Genomic DNA, 25745 nt, shown 5'->3' on the forward strand with positions numbered 1-25745 from the left:
ACGATTGATTTCTTGAAATATTTTAATATTTTTATGTGATAATAATCTAGACGAGGGGAACGTTAATTAACAGCGGGTATATCGCGGAGAGAATAGCGGATAGAAGTAAGTTGCGTTTAACGGGAACTAATTAGAACAAATTGGACGGTATTAGTTCTCCTCGAAACGACGATTTCTGTCCGCTTTTATTCAACGTCCGTTCTCTTGGGTGCGGGTGCACGGCTGCTGATAGAAGGGAACAGTGGAAACGTAGACGATGGAAACGGAATTGACGTATAACTGGAAGTTTAGCCAAGTGTTAAGAGGTAAACTATCGAGCGATAAGACGGCGTAGACCGGGAGCTCGAGAACGATGCCGTAAAGGAAACGATTGTTATAGTGTTAACCCCTTTCATGGATATAAGTCACGGTGCAAGCCGGTCCCCGAGCAATTACTTTACCCCGTTGGGTCAAAGAGTCGATTAAATCGACGATACACAATGAAACGCACCGCTAAGCGTCCCGTGAGATTATTCAATTAAAACTTAGCCGTGACGCGACTAATAAAACCGTCCCGGTTCGATGAATAATCGGCCATTGATCTTCGTTTAAATTATTACTCTTTCCAAGCTACCTTTTAAACTTGTCTACTAGTCTCGATCATCCTGCTTCCCTTCGAACGATTCTTTCATTTAAAAAAGAACCTACCTCTGCTCTGTAAGGAACGAATATCGCACTGGCCAGGTTTCCAGCTAGTGCTCCGATGAAATAAATCAAAGCGATTCGAAACGAGCCCGTTAGTTTCTCCAAGTCCCGCATTAGGAAGTATTGAACCAATAGCGTAATACACAGATGAAGAATTCTGTAATCAAAAGCATACAAACGAATCAATAAAACACATTTTCTTCTGATCAAACTTTCCTCTTGAATCTTATTGATTTCTTTACAAATAAATAGGATAAAGAATCCATATACTGGACATGAAAGCTGTTAAGAAATTTCAACAAATTATTATTTAAATCTAATACTATCACTAGATGCTTATTTTTGTTCATTAAATCAATTTCATTATTATTATATCGAGTTTGAAATGTAACTATTCCTTAGTCATTTTGGTAATGAAAATAGTCAAATATCGATAACTGTAAGAATCGAAAACTATTAATTTATTTAGAAAGCTGTAATTTCAAATGTTACGAAGAGGATACCATATTCTAATTTATATAGCCTGGATTTTACAAATCATGAAAATTAATATTGCGTCCGGTATCTCGGTCCTTTATCCAACACGTTATGAACCTTACCCAGCATGAAGAAAAGTAGTAGTAAAGAGCCTGTAGAATTGATCCGGCCATTCTGGATGAAGAAACGGTATCATGCCGCAGACGTCGTGCAAACACTCGACCTGGGAACAAAGGGATGCTTCCTCGTGGAAATAACCGTGAACGAAATCGCAGTATTCTTTCGTGGTTATCCGGCACATCCCGTGGATACCGATGCAACATGGGTGCCCTATCACCTCGCACACCATGTGTTCTGCCATCTTATCTTTGTACCGACCCACCGGGAAGTTCACGTTGCCCCGTTGACTCCCGTTTCTACTGTTGATAAGGGTAAAACGTTTTCCTCGATATTAGGCTGCTCTTCCGGCTACGAAGGATAATCGCCGATGGAAATGATGACTTATAACGATTTACCTGAAGCGTTGGTTGAACGAATTAGTCTTCCGACAAATCGGCCATTTGGTGATGTCGTCCGGCCACTCGTACGGTGCTATGCTCGCCGGGGCGTCGCAAAACTTTGGATCCAATCCGCAAACCGATCCGCTTATTCGTCCACCAGGTCCACTGTCCCCGGGTCCCCATTTCTTCCACGTTGATATCGTGTTCTAAGATTTTCGCAAGGATTTTCAATTAAAAAGAAACGTCTATCAACGACGGCATCGTGGAAAATTAAAATCGTAATCGATTAATTAAGAATATGAGGGATATTCCAGTGAAATTTACCGTAGCAGTTGATCTCAATCCCCGGACCAATTGGTTTGCAAAACAGAAGGTTATATTATAAACGTGGCACGAGGAATAAATCGTGAAGGATGCTTTTATCAATGTCAGGTAGAATATTTTCGAGGTGAATAAAATGAGAACTCACAGAGCAGTCGGCTTTGCTCGATTGAACGCAGCCCGAATCGTCGTTCCGGATGCAGCACGCCGTGTCCCGTTCTCTTTCCCGCCAAACGTCGATCTCCTTCAGAATTTTAATATCACGACGCATACACGGTGCAAACTTTGCGCCAAGATGAATCAAATCCGCCGCTCTAGGACCAAACCAGAAATTCGCTGGTTCCTGGTAGTCCACTTGTTGCAACGATAAGCTCGTCACAAGAACCTATCAAAGAGATTCCGTTATGATTATAGAAATCCATCTTTTTACAGGGTTACCATAGTTGGTGACTTCTACACAGAGATTGATCCTTTTCCTATAAAAGTAAGAAATATATAAGGCCTATTTTTAAACCTAGGACGGCGGACCATGGAGAGAATCTCAAAGCGGTGGGAACGTCATATTTTATTATATTTGATATGGCGATGGAAAAATGAAAAGAACTATGTTCTGCGCCAGATATTTTCAGAGAAAATATCGAAAGTATATTTAAAAGTGGTTAGACAGTGAATACAGAAGAATTATTTAAACTTTGCGACAAGAATCAAGAAACGACCTACTCGTACCAAGAGTTTAGTTTTGACTGACTGACTGAAAACAAACAACATGACCTAGATTTGGATCGTCAGCTGATATTCAAAATAACCCGTTCACGCGTAAACAGACACACGGCATAAACATGCGGATTGTAATATCAAACCGTCTTTTTTAATAACTAATATTTTCTACTTTTTTAGGAAAAGGGTCAATACCTGTGTACGTTACCCTATTATTTTTTATAAACTCACCAATCCTGATCTGTGACTCAGATCCATGCCGACCGGTCCGAAACCGTAACACGCCAATGATATTATCAAAATGAGGATTTGTACGGTGGTGATCCAATACGTAAAGTACGGTCGATTATCTTCGAAGTCATCCAGCTGCTTTCTGACGTCCGGGTTCTGTGAGACGCTTTTTCGAAAAGACCTACTGTAATCAGAAAATGCACGTTCTTTCCATCGATTTCGAAAGCAACGAAAGGAGAATAAGAGATTTTTCACGGTAACCTTTCGACGGAAAGATTGCATCGTGAAATCGATAACTAAAATTACAATCACCGTTGGCATTTTTCAAATATCACCTTGCTACATCAAGATTTGCGTCACGGTTCTTTTCATTTCTGACATTTCCCGCCTGTCCACGTTTGTTATTTCTGTTTCACGTGTATCTCCAACTGGGTCGTGGCTACATAATAAAACCTTCACGCGATCGTTAAAGCGGAATGCAGGAGAGAGGAAGTTGTTTTAATAAAGCCACATTACCATCCCATCCATAGAACATAGAAACTGGCGAAATGAAACAAGCGTCGGAAAGACAAATTTTGTATAATACACAGCTTTTCCTCGAATGCCTTTTTTTTTCTCCCTCCACGTCACGAGAGTTCAGGGAATTATGTATAATCGAAAGATAAATTGAAACGATTGTTTGTAACTCCAGTGCGATACTATTGTTTTCCTGCTCGAAATTCGTGCGGTGACGAATTGTCGTCGGACGTGAAATTTTTACGAGCCACGACAAAAATATCAGCCAATAAAATTATTCATATGGAAATTCATTTATTGACCGTTCCAAAATCAATTTCTTCATCGACGTGGAACAACGGTCGCATCAATATACAATGACTGTCCGATATCTGATAAACGTGTACGCAGGATGCCAAAATAAACTGATAGGAAAACCGTGATTTTTCACTACACCTTTTTTTTCTTGTTTTCTTTTTTTACCAAACATATCCACATACGATGTTAATAACGACACGCATACTGTAGACGAATACAATAAAGCCGTACCGAAATTAAATAACTTGATTTATCCTGTGAAACATTTGCATTATCACGGGGATAAAATATTCCAATTAAACATATATATTCAAACAAATCTGTATTATTATTATTTTATGAACCTAGAATAAAGATATTTATATAAAAAATATCTGCAAACTCAAATATACCTGTGTATGTGTGTTTTGGACACACGAAAAACGTATTAAAATTGGTGAAACTTTGGAGCGCCGCCATTTTGAAACTATTCAAGATATTTTTATAAATTTTATATTGTCAGAAAGTAGAAATCTTGCCCTTTAAAATGGTCTTTGATGCACGCGGATATGTCTTATGGTTCTCGAGATATCGTCGTTGGAAGGGAAAGGCATTTTTCGCTCGCGCTAGCGGACCTCTCACTCGCACCTTCATTCATAACCAATCGCAAGCGATCAATGAGCGAACGTCTTTACTATTACTACGCGTAGTATACGCACTTCTTGAAAAAAATGTAGGTCACCGCGTTCCCGCCAATTTCGGCCCATTCATAACTCCGTGCGTAAGTGCACCCTTACGAGATCTTTGAACTCTTATATCTCGAGAACCAAGCAAGATATCAACGTACAACAAATTGCATTATCTTCGGCACACTTTCCTCTATATTATAAGCTATTTATTTATCATCTTTTCCGATATAAATTATTTTATATAACATTGAATTTGTGCACGATAGAAGGAATTTTAGTGAATTTAATGAAATATTCTATTGGAACTGTATCTGTATTTTTGTAACCAATTTTTATGAAACTTTCTTACTCACCCGAAGAATCTGCCAACGATTCCCATGCCATACTGCCTCCTATTACTGTTGTCGAATATCCGATCGATGGTGCTCGGAGAAATTCTCGTACCACCGGTTAAATCCCTTCTAAGAGTGACCCCCTCGTCCTGCTGCACCCTAGTACCCTCGGCCAACGGGCTGTCGTACCTCGACCTGCTCCAACTTGTTTTTCTGTAATCTCTTTCTCGTTGTAAAACATGACATTTCGTACTCGATGTTGGATATAACATCTCATCCAGCATCGAGTATCGAATGTAAACGATCATTTTGTAACCCGGAATATTTGGATTTTTACCTCGAAATGTAATGGTCCCTGGGGATGTGACGATGTCGTCTGATCTGTCCGTCGATCGCCGTTCTCTCGGCTTTCTGTGGTGCGAATCTAAAAAAATCCCCGGAAAAATTCCTCTGTATTCTCCGCGAGCGAAAGCAAATCCGCAATGTCTCACCTGACCAATTCCTCGGACGTTTCACGCTCGCCCGTGGAATCGAGCTGATCCGCGATCTTCGCGCTGCCCTCTTCGTCTTTGACCAATGCACCGATGCTCGGATCGATCTGCGATTGCGATTGTTGCGAGGCTGGCGGTGGAAGAGGCGGAGGAGGCGGTGGTGGCCTGTCGAAAAACGACACCTCCTCTTCCTGGTTGCTCTCCGGAGACGATGCCGTCTCCGTCCTCGTCATATAAGGAATCACGCTCGGTGGAAAGCTTCGCGATTCGGGCCTGGTTTGCGACCTCTCCCGGGATCGTTGTCGAGACAACGACTGCGACAAAATCACGTCGATTCGTCAACGTATCTCGCGCGAAGATATGTTGAAAATAAATAGAATAAAAAGTGGAGCGTACTCTGTTCTAAAAAGCAATTATCGACGAAGATACTTGGGAATTTCAACGAGACTGCTATCCTGTCGATAAAATCCACGCGAATTTTCTCCTCATTTTACACGTTCTCCTCTTCGAAGCGAGGAAACAACGCGGAAAAGATTTTCCAGCCAGCAATTTAATCGCATTTGTTACACGCCCGCTCGATTAATCCTGGCTAACCGAAAAAAGGATCAACAGAGGGCGAGGAGGAGAGAGGGAAGAGAAGAGAATAATTTGTTATTTTCACGTTCGATCGAGCCGGACCGTAAAATCCGCTTGATTTTTCCGCCTTCTAAACGAACGATATAATTGCAGTCTATTGTTCGAAGAAAAAAGAATGTATACATGTATCAATTATGCGGAGGATGGCTGTTGTATTGGATTTCATTTTTGAGCTCCGGTTAGGGTGGATTTTAATTGGAATAACGCTGCTCGATCGGCAATAATTCATATTAATTCGCGCACCTTGATAACCCCAGAGGTCCGTTCGCTAGCCTGCCCTCCCGATGATATTGGATTACACCGTTGATTCGTCATTAATATCGATCACTCTAGCGACACGCTTAACGAGTATTCGCTAGAAACGTTTGTTGTTTCGCGGTTCGCGTAATTGAACAGAAATTTCCATACGAAATGTTACAGAAATACCTGCAGAAAACATTCCAAACGAACCGATTGCACGGAATTCCGATTACTTTCTTTTCTAAATTCCCATTGCAACCAATTTCGAGAGTATTTATCCCGTTAAAATTAGTCAGTATTTTAATAGCACAGACTGGAGCCGGTTAAAGCGTTACGGTGCAGTTAAAACGTGTCGCGAGGAGTTAAACCATGGTCGATCGAAGCGAGAAAGAAACGACATACTGTCACGACAGGTCGTTAACTTGAGGGGGAAATAACGTCTTGAGACGTTTCACGTGTACACAGTTTACGGTGGGTAATTAAAATGGTTGGTTAAGAGGGCAAAGATAGAGATTCGTGCAAATGGTAATCGGTATGCAGCTATTTTCCCCGGCATTACCGTCCATCCTGGTTCGAATTAACACGAGAACATTAGTTACGTACAGGTCCTTCTATCGCGTGAATAATCGTACGTTTAATTGGGTTAAATAATTCCCGGGATCGTTATCGGCCAGCGTAAAATATCATTACGACGTTCCCAATCAATTGATCGGTATGATATTGTTAACAGACGCGCGGGTTTTAATATTAATGAATCACGAAATTAGCAAGGTATCATAGACACGCGTACCATGGAACACTGCCAGAATACGTTTCTATTTCGAGGATGGGAATAGGTGTGACACAGATTACCGCGCGATTAATAAACGCTGGGAAAACATTATCGACAACCGTTCAGCTAATGCAGCCGAATATTTCTGATCACACCGCTTCCTATCGAACGTTGTTTCCCATCGATTTTAATATTCCACCTCCGCGGAGGATAAAATAAAGGAGAAAAGAAAGCAGAATTATGCAACGCCGACGATCATAAAAGAGCGGTTGAATCTAGTCGCATGTAAAATCGAATGAAATTTAATTTCGTGCCCGACACGTCGGAATTAACATTCTCCATGTTTATTGCACCGTATCGAACCGATCTGATGGGATTTTATATTGTCACGACTCCGATCGTTAATTGGCCGATCAGGTTCATCCTTGCTGGCAATTAAGCAGTGCCGTATATATCGAAAGGGCTCGCGGAATGGAAAAATATCCCGCTTCGTTTATTATCTTCATTCGGCGACGAAAGCAAACATCTAACTCGATAAATTCTGGATAATAGTTTTAAGAAAAATCGATGCAGCGCGCATGGAAAATAAAGGAAAGAAAAGGGAGGGAAAAAAGGAGGTAGAATCTGCGAGACGGTAAAAAACACTCGGCCGAGCGTTATTCTTTTCTAGGTCACGCGTAAAATATTCTAATGGGCCTTTGTGCGCAGAAACGGCACACTTTCCTCGGGTAGAACAGTGAGACGAGGGTAACCGGTCGTTGTCCGGCTTGTTTTCAGCTAGTAGTCGAGCTAAGTGGCAAGTTTTGAAATACGCCCGGCAGTGGTAGTCCGTAGAAACTTTAGTAGACCAAACTTCCGGTGGACAACTGTTCGGTGCCGGCCAGGAAACGGGCTTCTCGTGTGCGTTTCCACTGTTTAGAACGAAGAAAGCTTACACTCCACCTCCGGCTGTTGTTCCCTCGCTAATATTTGAATTTTACCCGTGAACGTTAGCCGAAGACATCGTCGCAGTTGCATTTATACGCGGAAACTCACGGGTAACATTAATAATACAACGAAACGTATGGGATAATTAATTTCCCTGAAACCAGCTTTCATTTTTCCTCGATTTTCTTCGCCCCGCTAATTAGCGAGCTCTTCGGAAAGGCAGAAAATGAACCTTCAAAAGAGACGCGCGTTAAAAAAGAGAAGAATTCATTTTTCGAGCTTCGAACAACCGCGCGCGAATGGAAGGTTCCTTTTCAATATTTCTTTTTCTTTTTCCCGGGGTAATTACCGTGTCACGTAGACGTTCCACGTGTACCGCGAAAGTATCATGCTTTCAGCTCGTAACAAGGAAGGTAATTGCGTTCGAATCGATCCGGTTAGACAGTTCGATTTCCCCGTTGAACGTCGTCGACGCGTGCAACTCGTTACGAACGCGTCGTCGCCCCTTGTGTTTCGCAATAATGAAAGTATAAATATTCAGAAACTCGCGGCCGACCGGCTGGTTGACGTTCGAATCGATACACAATTCATTACGATATCTCTCGGTTGATCACTGGGAACGACCGCGGGATGCAACGCACGTAAACGCGTAGACGCGCCGCGGAGATATCTGGCCGTGTCTATCGAGTCGCATGCACATGCATTTAAATTGCCGAAATTATGGTATCGGACTGAAAACGGAACACGAACGGACCATTGGGATCCTTACGGGAGATCGGAGAGAGGAAATATTGAAACGTTTTCAGCGATGCGTACCTGGATGCGTTGAAACGATCCTGGGAATCATTTAAATTTCATAACATATAAAAGTATCGAAATCATACTTGTCGTACGTCAAATTGAAGGTTAAAGTGTGGAGAAAATAACTGTGTAAAAATATGGAATCAAAGATTAGAGTTTGATGAAAATTATGGGAGAAAGAGATGAAAGAAGAGTTGGAAAAAAGGAGAAGTTTCTTTAATAACGCCGAGTTCTGATTAAGGTAACGCCGATGTTAGTTAATAACGGTTTTATCAGGTTTCCGCTAATAAATGACCCCATGCTCTCCTTATTACGTCGCGGCGAAACGATGTAAATTTTAATAAAAACCCTCGTGAACCTCGCTTTCTCCCTCGGTTCCAACAGGATCGCGTGCACGTGTTCCGTGTAAGTCGCGCGATACAATATGCTGACTGCTATTAATTCAGTGAAACGCACCAAGAACAGCCAGTTACCATGCTAATCGACCTTCTGATCTCAACCACTTAACCCCATAAATCGGAGAAGACGAGTTGTCGTTTAAATGTTAAAAAAGGAGGCTCTCTCCGTGGTCCGCCGCGCAATTTTTGGGACTCTCTCTATGGTCCGCCCTCCGAAATTTAATTATTACCCATCTTTTCGTTAAATTTCGAACCCTTATTTTTCATGGACGTTGAATAAACGTCTATGAAATTGTTAGAAAGTAGAAAGAAGCAGGGAAATTGGGTAAAATCGTCGAAGCTAAGTTAGAAAATATCCGACGAGAGATAGTTAAAGAGGATATCAACAAAGGGGATACGTCTTTCGGCCGGGATGTCGATAGCAAATGTCGGCTATAAATTCCGACCACACGATTCCGTCGCTATATAAATAAAAACGAATGGAGAAATACATAGAACGTTGGATCCTGTATATTTTCGTTATGCTACGCTCTCCTCTATGCATGCAGAAAAATGCGACACCGGGTTCGATACGAATGTACGCTTTTTCCTCGCGTTATTTTGTCATGTTAAAATACTACTTGAATAGCAGCGTTATTGTTCCAACGATGAATATAGTCCTTCCATAAATCTGTTCACCGAAATTCATAATAATGTAAATAAAAGTACATTGTCATCGAGAGAACGTTTCAAGTTATCTTCCCTTAATTAGCAAATTTTGTCATATTTTTACAATAGAAAAAATTGCCTACGAAAAATTAAGAAGAACTAAGAGAACCGATCCTCTTTCATAAATCCCAGGTAGAATGCAGTTGTATCTGGGTCACGCTAATTTTTCGACCTATTCCCCGATGCCTGAATGCTGCAGATTTATTTCCGAGAAAGTTGTGAAAGATGTCGGCTTAAGAAATAAATTTAAGGCACCGTTGGGTGCAGTAGGACGGCCGCGTAGCTTGCTTCGAGGAAAGTTTATTTCAAACTTCTCAAAAAAAAAACAGCTGTTTTTTATTTCCCAACGCTCGTTTCGTAACCAGCACCTTTTTTCATCTATGCACCGCTGTTCCTCCTTCAATTTCCTTTTATCTCTGATAAAATGCTGCGCATCGAACGTATGAAAAACGCGGTCGAATAACAGCAATAAAACAAATGTATATATATTTTTTATTGTAAGGTGTTTCAACAACTGGAAAAAAATATCAAATTTTTCGCGAATTTAAAGCAAACAGTTTCCACCGTACGGTAACGAATTTTGTTTGAAACAAATTGCCAAATTTTTTTTCCAGCCTACCGCGAAAAGCGCTAATTAAACGTAACAATTTCCACAACAGCGGCAAAGTATCGATCGTCGGGTATTAAAACAAATGTACTTTCCACTTCTCCACCGATACAGACACGTGAACGAAATTTAACAATAGACCTAGCTACGAACCGTGAACGCTTTACGAAGCGGTATTGTATAATTGAAAGCAAACACGGCCGAACGATCAATAGAGTAATTAAACTCTGAAATGAATAATTAGCTGCATGCCGCGTTACGAGCGTCTACGTGGAACACTTTTGAAATTTATGAAAAGGATGCTCGTTGCGAGTTTGTTCGAACGAAACGATTTGTGAAAGGAATATTATTTTAACGAGAATAAATTTGAAAAATTCTGAATCTCTTAATGATTCTTCGATCGATAGAAAAATTTTCGAAACGCAAGGAAACGGAAGGGTGGAAAGCGTTAACGAGTTTGTCTCGTCTCTATCGAGCACCTAATGAAATTTTTTTCCCCATAAAATGTTTGCGCATCTGTCTATATAGCCAGCGTTATGAGCAAGAACAAAGAACAGGTAATAAAGAGAGACACGTGAAGCTAGCGGATCGAAGGGAACAGACAGAATGCCGCTACAATGGAGGCATTCAAATACAGGAACAATAGGTGAATCCTGTCGGGAATCAATTTCCTCCGTAGCCGTCGAAATTACAACGGTGGATCTACATTTATTTAGTGTCACCACGAGGTAACACGGTCAAACAATAATCCAGTAATTATGCAAGGTTTCGTTTTATGCGAACGGTTCGACGTTATTCCGGCAATACAAGCGGAAAATTGAAAAAAGGATATTTCTTCTACGGTGATCGAAATGGTAAAATAGAATCGTGGGAAGGAAAATAATTTCTTTGGTTAGCAACGATTCTCTGATAGGTACGTGTTACCCGGGAAGATAAAATATATTTGATTTATCCGAAAATCGAAACGGGAGGTTCGACGTAAAATATGTGCTTGAACGAGCAACGAGAAATCGCCCGCGACCGAACAAACGCTATATCCTCCTACGGCAATTATTGTTCCGCACGATCCAATTATAATTCCAATTTTCCTGATATTTGCGGTTAAACACGAACGGATCCCCGTAACACGTTCCACCGTCTCGACGACGTTTCATCGCACGAAAAATATCTACCAGATGAGATTTCTTCGAGATTCCTTGTTGAAAATCATCCCTGATTTTGTTGGGATTGAAACACATCTCTCGATGAATTATGAAATTTCTATTTTGTATTAATAGGATACGAGATTGCGGAAATTAGAATGGAAACAAATATGATATTTTTCCGCCTCGGACGGCGGACCATGGAGAGAGTCCTAATTTGTTACTTCATATTATTTTTACGATTGACCCAGGCTCAGACCTACAAAAACAATTTTATCCAGGAAGAGGCATCATTTATTTTCAAAATAATTCTACAACAACGATTCTCTCGAATTATTCACGATTTCGTTAAACGGCGGACCACGAAGAGTGTCCCAATTTATATTTCATATTATATTTTACAATCGACCCTGGCTTCAAACTACAGAAAACAATTTTATCCAGGATAGGGCATCATTAATTTTAAAATATTTCTATAACAACGATCCTCTCGAATTATTTACGATTTCGTTAGACGACGGACCATGGAAGAGAGTCCCCGAAAACGGCGGACCACGAAGAGAGTCCCAATTTATTTCATATTATTTTTACAATCCCGGGTTTAAATCTACAAAAACAATTTTATCCAGGAAGAGGCATCATTTAATTTAATAAAAAACCTCTATTAATGACGATCCTCTCGGATCATTCACGATCTCGCGGCTTTCATCGAATCCCTTCGAGCGTCGACAGGTACGATGGAAAAGGGAACAAAAACTTCCGCCCGATGAAACGCACTTTCTTCTCCATCGCAGAGCACCTATGCGTCCGATCCCCGTTCACCGGGATCCATTATAGAATTTACATAGCATGCATTTAAATAAAGGTGAATCACCTGGTTATCGGGGCCGGAGATAAGATCGTGAAGCCCTGCCGAGAGGCCGGATCCACGATCGAGCCTCCGTTTTAACCGGGCGGAAATCCGCGCTTAATGGTCCGTGATACCTGAGGAATTCTGTTAAATGCACGCGGATATTCGCCGGCTAAACGAACCAGATGAAACGCCTCTTCTTTTTCTATCCGATGCGCGAGTAGGATTATCGTGGATGAGGGAAAATTTATCAGGGTAAAAATTGGACTGTTTCTTCGTTAAGCTCGTTAGCAAATTAATTTAGAAACGAAGAAGAAACAGCGATCGATTTTGATCTCGTTCGTCGATTCTGCTCGCTGAGAATAACAGCGAACGAAAACGGAAAGAAGATTCAACCGAGGGAAAAGTGTCAAAGTGGGTTTACACGGTGCGTCGTTGTCTCCCGTTTAAATCTACTTTCTTTGCCGGCTCGTTCTTGACAAACTTCTCTTTGTCGTTCGTACACAGAAAGCTTGTGCTCGCAGCTCGATGCAAAGCGACAGAAGTGTCATTCTATCTAGCAAGTCAGACGGCAGACTCGTTTCTACCTGAATAACAGTCTTGAAAACGAAACAAAGTGTCTTCGAGTTAACACCGTTCGCTGTGCTTTTCTCCATCCGACGATTAAACAACAAAAGAATCATTCGCAAACTCTGATTTTAAGAGAATTTGTAAAAATAAAGTTGACGGTCCTCGCCGGAAGCTGGTCTCTTCGCATCTCCGCGTTGGGCAATGGAATTCGAAATGAAGTCGAAAAGCTAATTAAAAAGGAAGAAGTTCTGCGAGGATGAAAATCAACGAGAATTCCGACGGAGAAGTTATGAAGTGATTGTTTCATTCAATAAAAATTTGCGTACTTTCCACGCGGTGGTAATGAAAGCGAATATCCTCGATAAAATTTTCTATCAATTAAACGAAACTGAACGTTAGTTTATAATCGAAAATCGTCCGAACGATGTTTCTAACTCTTCCAGTCCCGTTCGACTAATTTCTGTTAATTAAAAAACTTTCGACTGCCAGCAAGTCTGTTAAAACGTCCGACTTCATAATTCGATTACACCGATTAAACGTTCGTTACAGTGGAACGGGTGAGTTTTCAAGAATAAGAAATGTATTTATTTATTTAAGAATGAAAATTTCTAAAGGAAGCGAATTAATTGTAAGAAGATTGCGGGTTTGAAATTTCGCAAAATTCCTAATCAACGGGGACTGGCGTATCGGTAATTAACGCAGCTTCGAAATTACTAAGCTAGAGGGAGGGGGAGGAACTTTGCCAGATATCAAAGGCAATTCGACGATGAACGGATTCCGGAACGGGTTACCGCTACCTCGTTAGCTTAATGATCGTACAGACTTCCGTCGAAACGTACAACTTAACTCGAAGGAAACTTAGCCTCGTTTCGCGGCCGAGCAGTGCGTCTCTCGGCGATAACGAAACGCTGATTAACTCCTTACTCGTTTACCTTGATTCCCATCGGTAATAACAGGAAACGAGACACCCTTCGAGCTCGATTTATCGTTTCCTTTTCAATTAATCCAGTGAATTCTTTGATACTTACCTCGACCACGTAATGGAGACCCGAGAGAGTCATTCTGGCCACGGAATCTTTTCGTCTGACCGGTTGCTGCCATCTTCTCAATGTGACACCCTGTAGAAATAAAACCCTCTTCGTTAATTAAAGTTTTGTCATTCCAATCAGACAAGCTGGAAGCATATTTTATTCGAAATTGCAGAAGTTGGTGGGTCGTGAGTCTGAACTTTTGAAGCGCGGACCATGGAGAGAGGCACAATTTTAATTTTCTATTTCACTTCATCTAAAGGAAAGCTAAATAGACACGCCAGAAACATTGTATATCGCAAAAATTCATATTAAGTGTATTTTTTTACAGATTATAGAAATTCATGAAGTGCGGAGCGCGCTTAATTATCTAATTTAATTACCTAATTAAATATTAGATAATTTAATCTAATCTTTAAAATTAATAACAGAAAGGCGAGAACGTATCCGTTCTCCATGTTTTCATAGAGAAACACTCCCAAACGGGAGGTTAATAACCAAGAAACTTACTTCTGGAATATCCGTGGTATCCGGCACGTCTCTTGTAATATCGGGATCCGGTGGCCTGTGTTCCGGAACAAGGGCGCCGTATTTCCTCGATGCCATTCTCCGTCTTCGATCCAGCCATCTTTGTCTTTCTATCGCTTCCGACTCCTCGTCCACCCCGAAGAACTGTGCTGTTTCTCGCCTGATGTAGCTGAAACAGAAAACAAAGCATCGTTCGAGTTACTCGCTCGACGGAATATTCTCGTCCCTTTTTCCCCCATGAAACACAAATGGAGAAGAAAGACTTTCATCGAATTGAATTCGATAGAAAGGTGTGTACCTTTCGTACACGGTTTTGTAACTTACTTCCTGATGGCCTCCGTGCGACTCATGGTCCTCCTCAATCTGGGCTTCTGGGACGACCCAACAGCGCTGGCAGAGCTGGTCACCTGAACAACGGGTCTCGGTGCAGTGGGTGCCGACACGCTCCTGGTGATGTTGCTTCCCGTTGCTGCACCAACAACGGTGCAAGCACTCGCCAATGGTATCGTGGTGGTTGTTGTATTCGGCGGAGCGGTCGTTGGGTCCGTTGGTGTTGGACCCACGCTACCAACAGGGTACAAACCGATACTTTGCCCATTTTCTGCATCAGGACCGCTCGAGGATACCGTGGACGTGCCTGTCGTTCCAGATCCTGGAGATGGTTGCCTGTTACGTTAATAAAAATTCGTCGTTAATTAAAAGAATCTTGAAGAATTTCAAGTTTCTCCAGTGAATACGGATAATTGTAATTCATCAAGGGTTCTTGTTGAAAAATGATTGAAAAAAATCTGAAAAGACCCTTTCTTTCTTTGTGGTCAGATCGGAAATCACGGAGCGTTTCCGTGCTTGAATGTGCATGCTTATGAAGACGTCGACGTAATCCCGGCATCGGCAAAGAAGAAGAGGAAGTATAAGCCCTGTCCAGCGAGAGGAAGCTGGCCGAAAGTGACGACCCGTAGCCACCCTCTGTACAGGATCCCCTATGAAACTTTTTCAATTTTATCTGCCTCTCATCTATTCATGACTCGCTGCTGCTTTCGTGTCCCGACATTCTTTTAAGGGATTTTCTTGTACGGACCAGCTCCTAGAAACAATCGAGAGCGCGATGCTACCGGATGCCTGATAAGTGTCACTTCCCGTGGAACGTTTAAAAAGGGAGGGCACGAAATTTCCAAATTTCTTTTTTCGAAAAACTGATTGCTTTCGCGAGGGTGTTTCGAGACGAATATTGCAACGGTAGACGCGATTTCCAGCTGGTTCTCACGGATGCATTTCACGTGCACGCGTGTTGGAAAGGAAAAAAAGGCGATAGACAGAGGTATAATTGTGTCCCGTGACAATAAAACTCTAATATCCGGCCGTGGAAACGAGGCGAGCGCGATGCACGGCTTACTTTTCCCGATGCGAATGTGGGACGTACGAATAGGGAGCAGAAAGCGGAAGGAAATTGGTGGTCGGTCGTTGAGTTTCCCGGCAAATTCCCTTCTCTGTCGATGAAAAAAAAAAAAAAAATGCACTGCAGTGTTTGTTCGCGCTTAAAATTTTTCCAGCAGCCCTACTAATTTTCTTTTCGATAGGAAAATCAAACTTTCGAAAGGAAATTCATTTTATCTAAACTACATGGCACGTTGAATTGTTAGTTTATTAGATATTGATTATTTTAAAAAAAATGGCGATAATCCCCCCTCCTTTTGTAGTTCTCCCCGGGATCCCATCCTACCCCGTCGGTGGTCACGGGGAGACTGACGAGTGGAGGGGATAGGATCCTCTATATATAGGTCTGTGACGGACCACCATTCAGGTACTAACGTTTACGCGGGAAAATTTGAATTGATATTTATATTATCATTCATATTTCTTAATAAATGATCACCCATCCTTTCCATACTATTTTTTGCTAGAAAAATAACAAAATTGCAATTGATTATTTAATTTCTAAAGGTTGTTTCAATGCACGCAGAATATTTGAAGCTCTGCTGCACACATCGTTTCACCGCGCCCTTTTCTGATAAATTTTATATTAAAACAGCAACTACCGCGCTACCTTTTCAATTTGCATACATATTGAAATGGATATTCACGTACTGAGAATTTATCGGTAGGACGTAATAATCCCTGCTGTTCTTCGCGTTCTTCCGATTACCATTGTGTTACTTGAAAAGCAAGAATCTCTAATTACATCGGGTATTAATTAATGAAACATGATTCGAAATGGTTTTTCTTTCGATCCGTCGCGGCGAACCTGTCGTTCTTGGTTAATTAAATAGTAACTTTAAACTCGGTATAAAATATGATAACGATGATGATAATTAGCTCGAGTAATTTTACACTTTAACAAGGACGAATCTGATCCTTACCTAATGCGATTCGATTAAACAAAATTCACGTTTTAAATGAAAGGAAGAAACGAAGCATCGTACGATCGAGAGGTATTAATAATAATTGAAATGCCGGTGTATACAATTGATTCGAATAGTTTGAACGCGAACAGTAACGGGTTTCATGATAAACTAGCCGCTAACTGCGCTGCTGGAAATGAGCATCGAGGTATCTGCATTTAATTTCCGGTACGCGGGACCATAACGAAACGAGTTCTGACGTTGGTTCCTGTTTGTCTCGCGACACCTCGACGTATTTATGTCGAAACTTAGACCGTGTATTCGTGTTTCCACTCGGAACATTCGACACCGTGACCCACCGAGAGCGTTATTTTTCAGCGAACCGAAACGCTGCTGCCGGGACGAAACAAGTTCTTGTTTCGATAAAACTTCCCCGACACGTTTGGACGCGAAGAGAAACAGTTTTATTGTCTTCGAGCGTTTCGTCTTTTGCAAAGATTCATTTTATGCCGAAGGGGTCAGCGACTATTTACACCGTAAATTCTTGATCAATGGGAATATTCATCTGCCGGCTTATGGTGCGCGTCGATCGCGCAGGCGAGTCGAGCTCGAGCTAAAAAATAAATAGGAAGAAAAGCGACAAGTGGGTCAAGTTGGCGCAAAGTGCAGTCATTGTTACACGAGGGAACGGCCAAAGCTCACGAAATAAGTGTCTTTAGAATTCCTGCCGACCGGAATCGCGGAAAAAAATGTAACTGGAGCAGCTTTTTACTTTATTTTCCAGCGCGATCATTAGACCAATTAAGGAATCTCGCGAATGAAAAGAGAGAGGGCGAATGAGAAAGAGATTCCACCCTCGCGAGTATCGCTTAGAAAATTTATTTACAATTTTTATGTTCCTCCTAAGTGTCGATAAAATTTGCATAGAGTATAGATAAACGGAATATTATTATGCACCCTTCGAAATATGAGAATATTAATAAAAAATGGCGATGACCCCCTTCTTTATAAGATTCCTCCGGGTGCCCATCCTACCCCGTCGGTGGCCACGGGAAGAATGACGATGGAGGGGAGAGCGCTCCCTATATATAGGCCTATGGCGGACCTCCATTTGCCTATCAACATTTACGCGGGAAAATTTGAATTCATATTTACATTATCATTACCTTGACCCATCAAATATTATTTCTTGCTAGAAAATTGGCAAAATTGCAACAGAAAATTTATTTACGATCTTTATGTTCCTCTTAACTGTCGATAAAATTTACATAAAGCATAGGTAAACGGAATATTACTATACACCCTTCGAAATATGAGAATATTAATAAAAAATGGCGATGACCCCCTTTTCTATAAGATTCCTCCGGTCACGGGAAGAATGACGATGGAAGGGAGAGTGCTCCCTATATTTAGGCCTATGGCGGACCTCCATTTGCCTATTAACATTTACGCGGGAAAATTTGAATTCATATTTATAAAATATTATTTCTTGCTAGAAAATTGACAAAATTACAACAGAAGATTTATTTACGATCTTTATGTGCCTCTTAACTATCGATAAAATTTGCATAAAGCATAGGTAAACGGGAGATTACTATACACCCTTAGAAACACGAGAATGTTTCTCTACAGCGTATCACGGTAAATATCGTAAAAGCCGGGGAGAAGAGGAAAATAACACGATCACACATTTTCCAGGATACTAAAGCGAAAATGAGAAATATTATTCGCCCCTTCTCACCGGCGAGATCGAGTTACCGCGACAGGGCGCGGCGACGCAGGGTGACTAGGCCATTATTACCCCACTTTTTCAGGGAGCATTTGCTCGTGAAACCGGCATTTTTCACAGGATGACCCTTCAGAACCACCATCGAGGGACGAGTGGGGAAATCTCGCGCTCAGCCACCCTCGAAAGAAAATCCTTCTAATTATTGTAACCGGCTAACCGAGACGGTCCACGTGTTTAGAAGCCTCTCACTGCCGGTAATTAGAAGTTTCATAATTACTCTACTCGAAAGAATTATTCCTGCTCCGGTTTTCACGTTGACAAAGAACGATTTTCATTTCCATTCCTCGCGAAACAAACCCGGATCGCCGCGTGTTTTACAAACGAATAACGATCGCGAAACTGCAAAACCCGTCCGTCTCGACTTTCACGTCACGAAGCGAGACGGCGAAACGTGTTCCCCGCTGCCGTTCAATTTTCCGACGGTTCTTTGTGCGAAATTTCGCAGTCCGCGTATATGCGCTGACCAAAGAAGCATAAAAAAAAAAAAAAAAGAAACAGAAGGGAGAATATTAAACCAGACCGTTCGCTCGTTTTTAACGAACACGAACTGGCGGCTATTTTTATTGCGTAACAGTTTGAGAGAAGAGATTTCCGCGACGCGGAAATGTATTTCCACGGTTGTATGGAAAAGTTAAAAGGAGAAAAAAGAGAAGATTTTCCGCGTAATATGAACTTACAATGCCGCTATTGTTTCGCGTTACAACGGCACCGCTGGAAAAACAAACGTTCTTCCGTTTTAAGAAGATGGAACTCCCTTAATCGACCGCCAAGAATTTTCCTTAATTTCCATGCAATTTCCGTGACCCTTTTTATCCCTTTCATTATTCTCCGTTTCTTTTTTTTTTTTTAAATACCAACGTCTAAACGAATGCTACCTTTTGTATCAAGAAACAGAGAACGAAAGAATACTTTTGAAATGTTTCATTCGTTTCGTAGATTCGTCTTTGATGTAGCTCACGTCCCTTGATAATAACGCTCCTCTAATAGCGACATTAAAACCGTAGGCGTGCAATTATGGTAGATTAACGCGTATACGACTTTTTATCCCACTCGGTCAGGGTAATAGTGCATTTACGTCATGCGATTCTGCTGACGTTCTACGCAATGCGGTTGTTCTTCCTATTATTTTAATAAATAAACTCGAGAAACGTTCGATTCGGAAGAATAGAAATTTCGAAAATTCATGTTGCCTTTCTCGAAACAATTTATTACCAACGAAACGTTCCAAGTGTAATACCTCCATCTGTTTTATAACACATTTTACAACGCGAGACTGCCAATGGTAGGGTGAAAGTAGGGAATACCGGTGAAATGGACCGTCATTTCATGGAGGACGTTTTTCCAGCGGCATTTTCACAGATTTCTACGATGATTTAGTCAGCTGGCCAACGTGTTCGCGAAGTGGTACTGATTAAGTGGCGCCCCGTTTGGGGGTGGTACTTGAATAACGAACATAATCATTAGTAACGGAAGCAGTTTCCGGTACTCGTGCTAATAACCGGCTCACACGCGATCGTAATTATTATTTGCGGCTTTTGGACGGCCGTGTCGAGGTGCACCACAGACAGCGCTATCAAACCTGCAGTTGATAACGGGGAAAGCGAAATGGAATTTGTTTGGGAGAAAAAGAAAGATCGAATCCATTTTCTTTCATTTCAGAAAAGAATTTTTACGAAAATTCGGAAAATTTTAAATAATCTTCTAACACAAATTTTGGTTCAAACAAAGATATTCAAGAATGAAAAATAAATTATCTTGAATAAAAATGTTGTGTAGCAAAACACAATTTTAATAAAATTTGATTTTTAATCACTTGAAAATAAGAGAAAAGGTCAAATTTTATTTTAAATAAAAGCTCGTATCAAATGTAATAACTTCAAATTGAAAATTATTCGCTATTTTCAGATAATTTGATGCTATTCGAAGGTCTATTAATAAATTTTCATTCAAAGAGAAAATTATCTTTCATTTTTAAATATTTTCATTTTATTTAAAATATATGTATCAGAGGATTACATGAAATAATGTCGAAACCTGGTTAGCCATGTCGAGCGTTGAAATTTCACGAGGTAAAGAGGAAAGAGACATCGAACGTCCGGTAGAGACGAGATGGCGAACAGATTAAACGCGATAACATCGTCAAAGTGTCCGACGAGGAACTCGGTTAAGCTCAATATGTCCCCGACGATGAAGCTCGCTTCCCGAAAATATCGGATACCCGATAAGTGTTGCAGAGAGAACAAAGGACGATACCTTAGAGCGGCTATCGGATACGATACAATATCGCTGATGTGTTCGAAATAGAAAGTACCACGGTATCGTGGGACTCTATATCTTGGCTTTATCTTCTCGTCAAAATCCTTTATCCATAGCTTTTACCGAATTTTCACTCGTTTAGCGGAACGGAGACAAATTTTCCTCTCGAAACGTTCGAATTTTCACGTTAAATGAACATTCTGTAATAATTAACTGGAAATTCGAAAGCGCAAAGGATTTGTAATCAAAGGACAAACGGAAAATTCACCTCCGAATATTATATTTCCAACAATCTCCGATACGTATCAATTAAAAATAGAAAATGAAGGAAGTGTATCGCGTATTCAGAGGAAACTTTGTTCAATTACCGACAGTTTGGCACGAAATATAGAGGATCGAATCGCTTTGTGAATTTCGAAAACATTTTCATTCGTTAAACAATTCGCGATGTTTTTCATTGCGTCAAATATCTCACTGTATTTACCGTGAAATTTCTATATGATTACGAACGATGAAATGTAACCGGAACTCGATAATTAATTATTCTGGCATTTCGTTTGTAATCTCGCCACCCTGCCTTTCGTTTGCAAATACGCGGAAGTCTAATAAAATATTGAATTAAAGTATTCTTTGTACAATTATAATTACAGCGAATAATCTCCGGCGATTAATCAACCTCGTAGAAAACGCAAAGAAAGAAGGTACTTGAAATAAGATTTCGAGAATGACCCTCGAGGAAGGGTGGACAAGTTCTCCATCATTTTTCATTAGACCGATCATTAATATTCGCGACCAGGAGGTTCATTAATATTCCGCGACGAGATCTTTCGTGGTAAAAGAAAGCAAACAAGGAAAAAACAAACACCCCTTCCGACTGTATTCGACTGGCCATTAGCTGTAATTATTAATCAATACCCTGTATCGTCCTAATAATAACAATAAATCGTTCCACGAACAACCCGAGAATTCCATTAATTTCAATTCCAAATGAAATAAACGAAAAGAAAACAGCGTCTTTTCGTGAGAAGGAAAATTGCAAAACTTCGTTCAAGAAGAAATCTAAGAAAGCGTAAGACACAACAGGATGGAATTAACATTTTCTAATTTAACTCGAGCCTGTTTATTCCTCGAGGAATTTTCTCAAAGAAAAGTTTAAAGGTGAAGCTCGTCCCGCGCGTTATAATCTTCCCTCGACTTTAATTCGGATAATATCAAACGACCGATACTTTTGCCACGGGGTGAAACGATAAGGCGGAGGGTTGAGGGGATCGCAGACGCGAAAGAAACGCAATTCTGGGTGAATTACGAGCGCCACTTTGTCATCGGGCCGAGGTAGGGGCAAGAAAGCAACATAATGCATCGGTATGGCTGGAAAATTGAAACCGAAAATGAACGAGACGAAGAAGTCGGCCTTCGAGATCCTCCTTTTCTCCTCTGATCTACTTTAATCTGCCTGCGTGAATACGAACAAGACATTCGGAGAACAGAAATTTCAGCTGAATCGAAAACTTTCCCAGATAAATTAGTCGTGTCTCTAGGAGACGAAAGAAACGACGTCAGAGTAGGATTCTTCCTGAAAGAAGATAGATTTTTGTTCCACACGAAAGGGAGACAGTCCATAGAAATCTACTGAACATAAATTGCCTTCGAAACGAACAATTTTATTGAATTAACCCTCGGACGCCGCGGCGGACCATGGAGAGTGTCCCAATTTTAATTTTGCACTCTAACATCTTTGTACATATAAACTTTGCTGTTCAAGGATTAAAACTGAATAAAACCAAACCCTTTTTCTATTTTTCAAACAGTTTCTTTTTCATTATCCCCCACGTACCACGTTTTGAATACCTCGCTAAGGTCCTCTAGAATTCCTGTGTCCCTGGACGCGTTTAAGCCTCTACTCCTTTGGGATTCGTCGTCGGTACGAGTTACCATGTAAAAAGTCACGTGCAAGTATCAAGAGGAATTTCCAATGCATCGTGGATAGAGCCAGGATAGCTCGTCAAACGGCATTAGAAATTTCTGTCACGCGTCAGTCCTTCTCCTGTGCGCTGCTGCGATCTGTCTTTATTATCGGGCCGAGTGGAAAGTCAGGATAGGAGGGCTTTTCGTGTCGTCAATGATTCGACACGATACGATACGTGTGTCGTGATTCGATTCCTGCGAATTTTTCTATTTCCTACCTCGTTGTTGGAAAACTGTCTCGAGAACACACCGAACACGTGCTTCCCGATGAAAATTGCAACGACCGTTCCAAGGATACTCGAAACCGAATCGTTTTCTATTTCAACGAGCGAATCGAAAATCAACTTATCTCGTTTCCTTTCTTATCAGAGTGAATTGATCTCTTAAATGCGTCAACTTTAATTATCAATCGAACAAGCAGAGAGCGAGTACACTAATTGAAATGAAAATTACCTCGCTCTTTGTATTTGACAGACGAATTAAAATGTTAAAGAGCGGACGGTCTGAGACCGGGTGGAAAATTAATTTCACTTTACCAGAGAGGATGGTTCAAGTTCGTTTAGGAAGATGGCCTCTGTCTTCTATGCCCATCTACGAGAAACATCCAATCGGTCTCTAGGAAGCGTGTTTACACGGCTGCTACTCTGATAAAGTGGCATCAGATGGAAGAGATCATGCAGGACGGAGCTTAGTGGCTCATAAATCATTGACGGTATCATTCGAGGAAGTGGATCGACCCATAAGACATTGTCAAGGAAGCTGCCGTTCCATTCCATCGCGATTGCTCATTTCGAGCTTGATATTAATCGCGATATGCATTTCCCTTCCGATTCCTCTGATGGATATCTTTCTTTTTCATTCAGCACTTTCTTACTCTAATATTCTTTCAAACTCGTAATCATTCGATATCCGATCGTTAAAAAATGAAAAGAGATAAAAAGAGAGGAATTGCAATTATTTGATTGAAACACGGTGAAGGATTATTAATATTTTCACCTGTGAAGAGCAATTTTTATAAAGGAAAATGAAATAAACAAGGGGACAGGTTCGTTTAACGATATTAATTACGGATCGAATTTCGGTTAATCAATGTTCCAGTTAAAATTCATTCGTAAATCAATGAAAGTTTAATCGATCAAGCATCCTCGTTGGCGCTCATCATCTCGTTAATAAGTTTTCCAATATTTGCTCGATACCGTCGAAACGGTCAACAAATTTTCGAAATGATCGAGAAGCAATAAAATTAAACAGCCTCGACGAGGGATCTGAATGATGGCGAACTTTCGTTTCGCGCTGGTAGCCGATTTAATGAAGCGAAAAACTTTTCATTTAACTCTTTTAGAAGAGACCGCCGTCGATACCAACTTCTTTTTCTCCTATTTAACATTCGAAATGAGCGTAATTTAATTACCGTGTATTTATATTTAGAATAACGAAGTTACCGAACAAGGTCAGTTCTCCAGACTGGAATAAAAAGAACAAAGCGAAACAAGTCGGAAGTGAAAAGTGGAAATTATTTTTGTCGTTCGCCATGCTACCGGGTTAGATAATCCGCGGCTTAGAGATGCAGCTTGCGTGAGCAGAGTGTATTGCGTGACTCCGGGGTCACGCTGCTTTTATACTAGTTAAAGTGGTCTGAAAACAGTTCCGTTTCTCTGCTACGCTATTACACGTTTCCGGTCTGATGTTATCTGATACAAAATACACGATCAAATCGTGGTCTCGCGAAACCGCTGCTTTCTAATCGCTCATCTCGATCAGTTATTGAAATTTAACGATATTTAACGAATCGATGCCTTGGATAATTAATAAAAGGGTAATAATTAGGGTAACGTATCGTTATTCAACCCTGTGTAACGATTGACCCCTTTTTCTAAAAATTAAGAAGTATAATATAACAAGTTTCTCGATCCGCGGATGGCGGACCATGGAGAGAGCCACAACTCGCATATTGCATTCGCGCTAGTAGTATAAACCAACATTGGTCAGACATTGCTTGATTTTTAAGAATTCTGCTTAACCCCTAGCCTAGTAACTTTTTCAAAACAATGAAAAAATAACTAAGTGTTCTGCAGAAGGATAGCCCGACAAACATAAACGAGATCCAAAGGGCGAAGCGGATCGAAGGGAGGAGAGTTGTCGAGCTCTCTCGCGACACGAACAGCCGGGGCGATTGACCTGGCTGACCTGACCCAGAGTTACTTGGGTCATAGTTAGCTGAGATCGGGCGAAATCGTGGTGGTTCGAGCGTGTTCGCACCACCCTCGCCCATCCTACGACCAAGGGAAGTGGTGTCGCTCGATATTTTCGCGGACGTGCCAGTAGTGCTTCTTCTACTGTCGACGATCACGTTAGGCTACACTGACACGCGACGAATCATCTAGACGACAATTCGCTTTTCTTCTCTATTTCAATTATCATCCGACGGTGCGTCATTAGCAAAAAGTTACAAAATTACATTTACTTGAATTTAAGAAAATATTGTGTGTGATTTCAAGTTTAATAAAACGATTCTGCGATCGAAAGATCTTCATCTTGTGTTATTATTCATTTTAATAAAAACGCAAGTGTGCAAGGTTTTAATTTTCATCTTTTTAACGATTCTATAGAAAATAACTTCTTTATGAATATTTTTTTAACCGAAGAAGTTAAAGTTTAAAAAAAAAGAAGAATCATGTTCAATGTTGAAGTAACGACGATTAATATTCAAAGTGATGTAAATTCGGCTGCACTGGTCTAATTAAAATTTAAATCACCGTTATTGATGCAGCACTTCAGTGGAATTCGTTAAATATTCTCTCGCGAACGGTGGTTTTACTGTTTGCTCTTCCGTCTTGGTTTCCGATTCTTCCTCAAAGATATGAACGAGCTTTTAACACGAATATTTAACCATTTGCCTTTGTAATTAATCATACAAATACTTTCGTGAATATTCAATGATTCCTCGCAGAATGA

The 25745-nt window shown here is 40.8% G+C and overlaps 1 protein-coding gene across 1 annotated transcript in view; it reads right to left on the reverse strand.

The window, feature by feature from the left end:
• LOC114873836 (inactive rhomboid protein 1) overlaps positions 1 to 25745 on the reverse strand; it is an 83766-nt gene that overhangs the window by 5761 nt on the left and 52260 nt on the right. Inside the window, exons 3-14 of the mRNA XM_029182564.2 lie at positions 14766 to 15107; positions 14424 to 14610; positions 13914 to 14003; positions 5235 to 5548; positions 5081 to 5167; positions 4765 to 4956; positions 2931 to 3114; positions 2131 to 2367; positions 1986 to 2012; positions 1677 to 1867; positions 1284 to 1580; positions 688 to 841 (exon numbers count right to left, since the gene is read on the reverse strand). Of these exons, the coding sequence (XP_029038397.2) occupies positions 688 to 841; positions 1284 to 1580; positions 1677 to 1867; positions 1986 to 2012; positions 2131 to 2367; positions 2931 to 3114; positions 4765 to 4956; positions 5081 to 5167; positions 5235 to 5548; positions 13914 to 14003; positions 14424 to 14610; positions 14766 to 15107 (2302 nt within the window). The remainder of the gene's footprint in view (positions 1 to 687; positions 842 to 1283; positions 1581 to 1676; positions 1868 to 1985; positions 2013 to 2130; positions 2368 to 2930; positions 3115 to 4764; positions 4957 to 5080; positions 5168 to 5234; positions 5549 to 13913; positions 14004 to 14423; positions 14611 to 14765; positions 15108 to 25745) is intronic.

The sequence above is a fragment of the Osmia bicornis genome, chromosome 10, assembly GCF_907164935.1.
Source record: "Osmia bicornis bicornis chromosome 10, iOsmBic2.1, whole genome shotgun sequence".
Taxonomy (NCBI): domain Eukaryota; kingdom Metazoa; phylum Arthropoda; class Insecta; order Hymenoptera; family Megachilidae; genus Osmia; species Osmia bicornis.